Source organism: Stegodyphus dumicola, chromosome X1 (genome assembly GCF_044657685.1).
Source record: "Stegodyphus dumicola isolate Sdum_Otavi_A_Nest chromosome X1, ASM4465768v1".
Taxonomy (NCBI): domain Eukaryota; kingdom Metazoa; phylum Arthropoda; class Arachnida; order Araneae; family Eresidae; genus Stegodyphus; species Stegodyphus dumicola.
The window spans coordinates 252,776,408-252,782,407 of record NC_140780.1 but is presented as its reverse complement, the minus strand read 5'-3'; the positions used below and the strand labels follow the sequence as shown (position 1 = coordinate 252,782,407).

At 30.5% G+C, this 6,000-nt stretch overlaps 1 protein-coding gene across 1 annotated transcript in view; it reads left to right on the top strand.

Moving 5' to 3' along the window:
- The first annotated feature begins 643 nt into the window (after nucleotides 1–643).
- Nucleotides 644–6,000, top strand: part of LOC118195482 (glutamate-gated chloride channel-like) — an 84,933-nt gene continuing 79,576 nt past the window's right edge. Inside the window, exon 1 of the mRNA XM_085807487.1 lies at nucleotides 644–1,090. Within this exon, the coding sequence (XP_085663613.1) occupies nucleotides 1,074–1,090 (17 nt within the window). The 5' untranslated portion in view covers nucleotides 644–1,073. The remainder of the gene's footprint in view (nucleotides 1,091–6,000) is intronic.

Genomic DNA, 6,000 nt, shown 5'->3' with positions numbered 1-6,000 from the left:
ATAAGGCAAAGCAGCAACTGTTTAGCGTATATTATAACTAAGACTATCGATTTCGAGGGCAACAGGTGCAGGTCCCTCATCATCAGAAGAAAAGTGATGATGAGGAACTGCACCTTATGCCATCGAAATTGAAAGAGTCTGAAATAAAATATACGCCAAACAGAAGGTTCTTGCTTTGCCTAATTTTATGCTTCATTTTAGAGTATTTCTCTTCTCTCCCGATAACTGTTAATGTTTTCTTTTGATTGTGTGACAATAGCAGCAAATTTACCAAAAATCTCCAAAGTTTTTACAATTTGCGGCTTTGTTCGCCAATATACTTTTAAATGGCTGACAGTTAAATTTTAAAATTCAGCATTCTGCCTATGAAAAACTTCGATTTTTCAGACGTAATAAATTCCCCCCAAACAAACGATAAAACACTAAGTCCGATTCCATTCCCTAATTGTTTACTGTTGTCTGCATGATTTAAATTTAAGTACTTAAAATATTTCGAAAGGTATAAAAGTGCATATTTTTTCAATAATTTAATTTTATTTCTCAGTGCATCAAAATTTAATTTTTCAGTGCAGCGTTTAATTTTTCAATATCTCTAGTCCTAATAAGGAATGTTTGTCGGCGGAAGGGGAGGAATGGCGTCGGAACGGGAAAATGTAATCTAGATAAATACATCGTGAATTTCATCCTGATGAAATGAAATTAAACTTTTTATTGTAAAGTAAACAAGGACGTATTAGGATTTTTAACTTTTTCCGCGACTTTGCGCAATCAAAAATAAATCCGAAATACACTTATCGATATGGTATAATTGGACTAATTTGCTTTTCTGAGAGAAAGGGGAAAAAAAAAAAAAAAAAAAAAAAAAAAAAAAAAAAAATAGCGCTTCTTTGATCTACCGTGCCAATGGAGAGGTGGTACCTATACGAAACGTTTTGCTTTACCTTGCGTGCTGGGAGACTCCATAGTAACCTGGTTGCGTGATTTACGCGTGATATAGTACAATACAAATTCCGATGCTTTAACGATAGTATCTTCATTTGGGATTTGGTAAGAGTCCGTTGTTGAGCTCCAAAATGCGGTCCTCTATTGAGTAAGTTTTTCGAAATTAATTTTCTTAACTACATAACCCGCGAAGTGTTTCAGTGTATGACCACTTATCCGCTGTGCAAAACTCGAGAAAAGAGTCTTTGAAATAAGTCTTCGAAAAAGTTGCTACTTAAATATTTATTAGATTCTTTTTGCTTTCCTTTTTTTATTTCTCTCCTTGTTTAAGAAAACTCTATAAATTTCCATCTGTATATGTTTCCATCTTTCTAAATTATGGTTGCTTAAGACTATACTTTACTAATTTTTTTAAAAATAACTATTTTAGATATTTAAGTATGCATACTATATTTTTATATATAATATCCCTCTGTTTAGAAATAAATGGAAATTTTGTTCATTAATTTTCTCTTAAAATAGATTCATTTCTTTACTTTAGAATACTGTAAATGTTAATGTGTGCATTAAATATGTTTAAAGACAGTATGAATGTTTGCAATATAAAAGTAAATACATATAAATATGCATATAAATATGTTCCCACTGAGAGTCAGAGCTAAAAGGTAGAGAGAGAAAGAAAGACAAAGAAAGGTAAGAGAGAAGAGAGAAGATGGAAGGAGGAAATAAAGAGAATGATGAACAGAGGGATTACAGAAGAGATAGTGCGAAAAATAGTAGTATATTTCATTGATATGTAGGTCATTTAAACTTACGATACAAGTGAGATTCCATTCAAATATAAAACTTTAACTGGTTACGCGTGGCGATGACGTCTTAGAAATTTGATAATAATTTTATCGATTAAAATTTTAAAGTTAGATTAAGAGATTAAAACCTTAGTTCTTCTAAGTATTTCCAAAGAAAATAAGTGTCGAATTTAAAGCTGCAGAATATAGATAAAGATTAAGATTTTCGGAAACTATATGTGAAGAATTACTTTTTTTTTTTCCAATTCCATTTCAAATTTTATAATTTTGATGTATAGAAAATTAGTGAAATATTTTAAAAATAAATGATTAATTCCGTTGTGGGTCAAAGCATTTTTATTTAAATATCGGGATAGCTCACGTGTATGGAAGATTTATTAGCTTTTTTTCAAATATATATATATATATATATATATATATATATATATATATATATATTATATATAAACAAATTTAAATTCTTAACAAATACGTATCAAAGTAAAAAAGCAAATTAAAATTCTCTATATATATATATATCTATATATATATAGTCTGCTTTAACATTGAGCCAACTTAAAAAAGATGATGAAATAACGTTGGTATATATATATATATATATATATATATATACCAACGTTATTTCAACAAAAGTGAGAACTGGAAATGAATTTTAAATCAATTTAAAATATTTATACCTTCTTATTGTTTTGCATTGTGTTTTGAGTATAAAGATTTTAAAGTTTTGTCCATGCAGTAAAAGGTTTTAACTTGGAATTGCATTACAGTTCAAATTATGATTAAAATAAAGCGTGATTAAAATAAGTAGCAGTATGGAAATATATTACTGCGATTCATGGCTTTCCGATTTTCTCCTTGTTTTAGTTTAACACAATCGCAAATATTTTACAGTTTTGCCCTTGCAGTCAAGCATAAATATTTTTAGTTTGAAACACACACACACACAAAAAAAAAAAAAAAAAAAAAAAAAAAAACAGTATTGTCGTAATTGTTACAGGTTTGATATTTTTTGTCTATTCTTTTATCGATATATTTATAATTATTTCGCATTGCATTTCTCAATTCACCTTTTATTCATGTGCTTTACAATAAAATTACTAAGTGAACAGGAAAATACAGAAACCTGAATCGTGCATTTTCACAACTTCATTTGCAAATTTAGTTTATTGTCTAACTTGATATAACAAATCAAAGCCTTCATATAGATATGATAATTTCAATACAGTATTTGGAAACAAGGCAGTTTTTCAATACAAAATTGTTAAATTCTTATACCATTCAAACGTTTGAATGACAGCATTATTTAAGCAACACCATATAAAAAATATATTTTAAAATTATTCAGTTATTAATTCGCAGTTTTTATTTTGATGAAGTGGAAAGAAATCTGGCAACAGTTAAGAGTTAAATAAAAAGTTTCTGACATGCATATCCCACATTTCTTGTTTTTAAACATAATAAAAATTAATTCACCAAAATTATTTGTCCATAAATTGTTTAACTCATTTAATTTCGATATTGTTCATAATAACTAACTGTTAGATGGTGAAAACATTATCAAAATTTCTGTGCTTACATGAAATTTTGTCTCGGTCTGAATTACAGTTTAAAGCTTCATAACTAGAAATTGTAACTTTTTACGCAGCGTTTCTGCCTCCATACATCCTTTACATCCTACAAAGGAAAAATAGCTCTAACCCATTCCTCGTCCTGTTAAGAATAGGAGATCTCCTAAACCCATTTTAAGAGGTGATAATGAAATATACTAAATCAGAAAATAATTTCAAATAAAGTAGAGTTAATAGAATGAAATATAGTTAATTTTATCGTTTTAAGAAAGAAATCTACCCAAGGCAAAATTAGACTTGGCCCTAAAAGAAATGCTTTTTAGATGTATTTCGTTTTTCCTTGATGTTCACCACAGGTATTAAATTTTTTCTTAATACGGTTTGTATTTTGAATCACATCTTGCGGACGAAGGTCTTAATCACAAGATGCTGTCCTCTATGAGATAACGGTTAAAGAACGTTGTTTAAATACTGTTTGCCTTTGCCTGCTGAGTTCGTCAGGGTATAGATGTTTGTGGCTGCTGTGTCATTGACAAATGAAGGAACAGAAAATATACTGATGTCGAGAGGGTGGTGGTAAGAGAAAGAGATGTACGATTTCATCCTCTGATAACTGTCAGTAAAAACAGAATGACATCTGTATGCGTTGCTTTGATTAAATTGCACCAGATGTTTAAACATTAAACTAGAGGTTCTAACACTGTACTATGAATTCCCAAAGGGACTTCTAACACTGCACCGTTAACTGTCAAAGGACACCTCCGGGAATCTCTGACCAGGTCTGTCTACATAGCAAGACATTTATTCTCAAATAATAATTACTTTGTTATTTTGAAGTAGGTAGAAATGTATATGACCGCTCGGTGGCGGTCATATACATTTCTACAAGTTGCTAGTGCGTATTTCAGCTGCCCCACAGGTCCGGGGTCCGATCCCTGGGCTGGGCAAGATTGACTCACCCTTTCATCCCTTGAATGGGTCGATAAATGAGTACCAAGTTCTCTTGGGGTTTCGCGATAAAATGAGTACCAATACACTGGGGGACCTGCGACAAGCTGACAACTTTTCCAGGACATATTCTGATGCACTCCGGGGCCCAAGGTCAAGAAAGCAGATTTTGGGGCACTGCAGGCCTTGGACCACTAGGGCTGTTGCGCCAATTTTTTTTTTAGAAATGTATATGTTAATGCGTAATCTTATAACATTTCATGGTACATAACGGCAAAAGATGTTGCACTTAGTATAATATAAAAAGCGAAATAAAAAAAAATATATATAGTGTGTTGTGTAAAACCGCAGGAACCAGCCAATTTAAAATACTCGGCATTACCGCGTTAAGATACTTGTTTTAACCCATGTTTTAAATTCTCTCTACATTATTCTTATGCCTTTTTGGGGAAGATTTTGCTTAGGAAAAGCTAAAATGTTATGTTTTTAGTAATTTTTCGAAGTTCCGATTAAGGAGACCATTCTTTCAGAAGCTAAAGTCACAAAATGCTAGTAGCATACCGGGATCTATTTCTGGTTGTAAAAATGCTTAGTTGCACACGGCTTTTATAGTTTCTGATGTGTAAATAAGTACGAACCAAACCCTACACTGATAACTCTCCATTAATTGGACCAAACCCTACACTAATTGTCTCCATTTGAGTGAATTGCTAGTGAGCTTCATAATAATTAAATAAATTAATCTAAATCAAACTGACTATTTTTCTGACAAGGGATAAAAAAATTTCTACTTCATACACACCATAAGTATTCAGTAGACATTTGTGCTAATTGCTTCTTTCTGAGTGTCTGAGGTTTAGATAAAGCATTGCCAGCATCTGCTTTTTGAATACTAAATGAGAACACGCAGTCTGTTTCCTAGAAGGTCAAGTTCAATTTGAAATAAGATGCGGTAGGCATATTAATTCTTTTTAGCTAAAATATCTTGGAGGTTTCATATAGAAATATAAATTTTGAGTGCAAATTAGAACCTCTGTGGTCAAAGCAAATATTTCGAGTTATGACGCATTATTTTTATAAATATGAAAATAATTTGCGCAATTTAATTTAGGCATTAAGACTTTTATCTGAATACTATCTTAATATGACAAAGCATTTTTGTTTTCTTATTAAGAAAACTAATAAAATCATTTCAAGTCTTTTGCATTAAAAATGTTTGCTTGGTGCTGTATTTGTTCTTTTGAGGGAAAAAGTCCTGGAAAATATTGCAAAATAATTCATAATTTTTACTTGCTGATTTTTATTTGCTTTAATTTCTAAAAACTTTTGGCCTACTTACATTTTATTTCTTCCTAAAATGAAAGTATAAATAAGTCTAATGTTTAAATTGTCGTCAGAACGTAACAGGTTAATGCAATGAGTAAAATAAAAAGGATATTTTTACAATTTCTCGATACTTATCTATGAAATATCCAAATTTAGATATTTTTAAATCTCGTTCTTATTACAATTTGGGGCTTAATAGATTAATTTAGGGAAAGTTTAAATAAAGTAAATGCATTAAACGTTCTATCATCTGCGTCTAATTATTTATTTTAGGGATTTTCTGTGCATCGTACCCCCCAACACAAAATTTTATCAGAATGACTCTTAAAATTGATGAAAAGGTGTAAAGTTTTGGAAGATACTCATACTTTTTGATAGAGTGAATAGTTCTTTCCCGAATCTCTGGA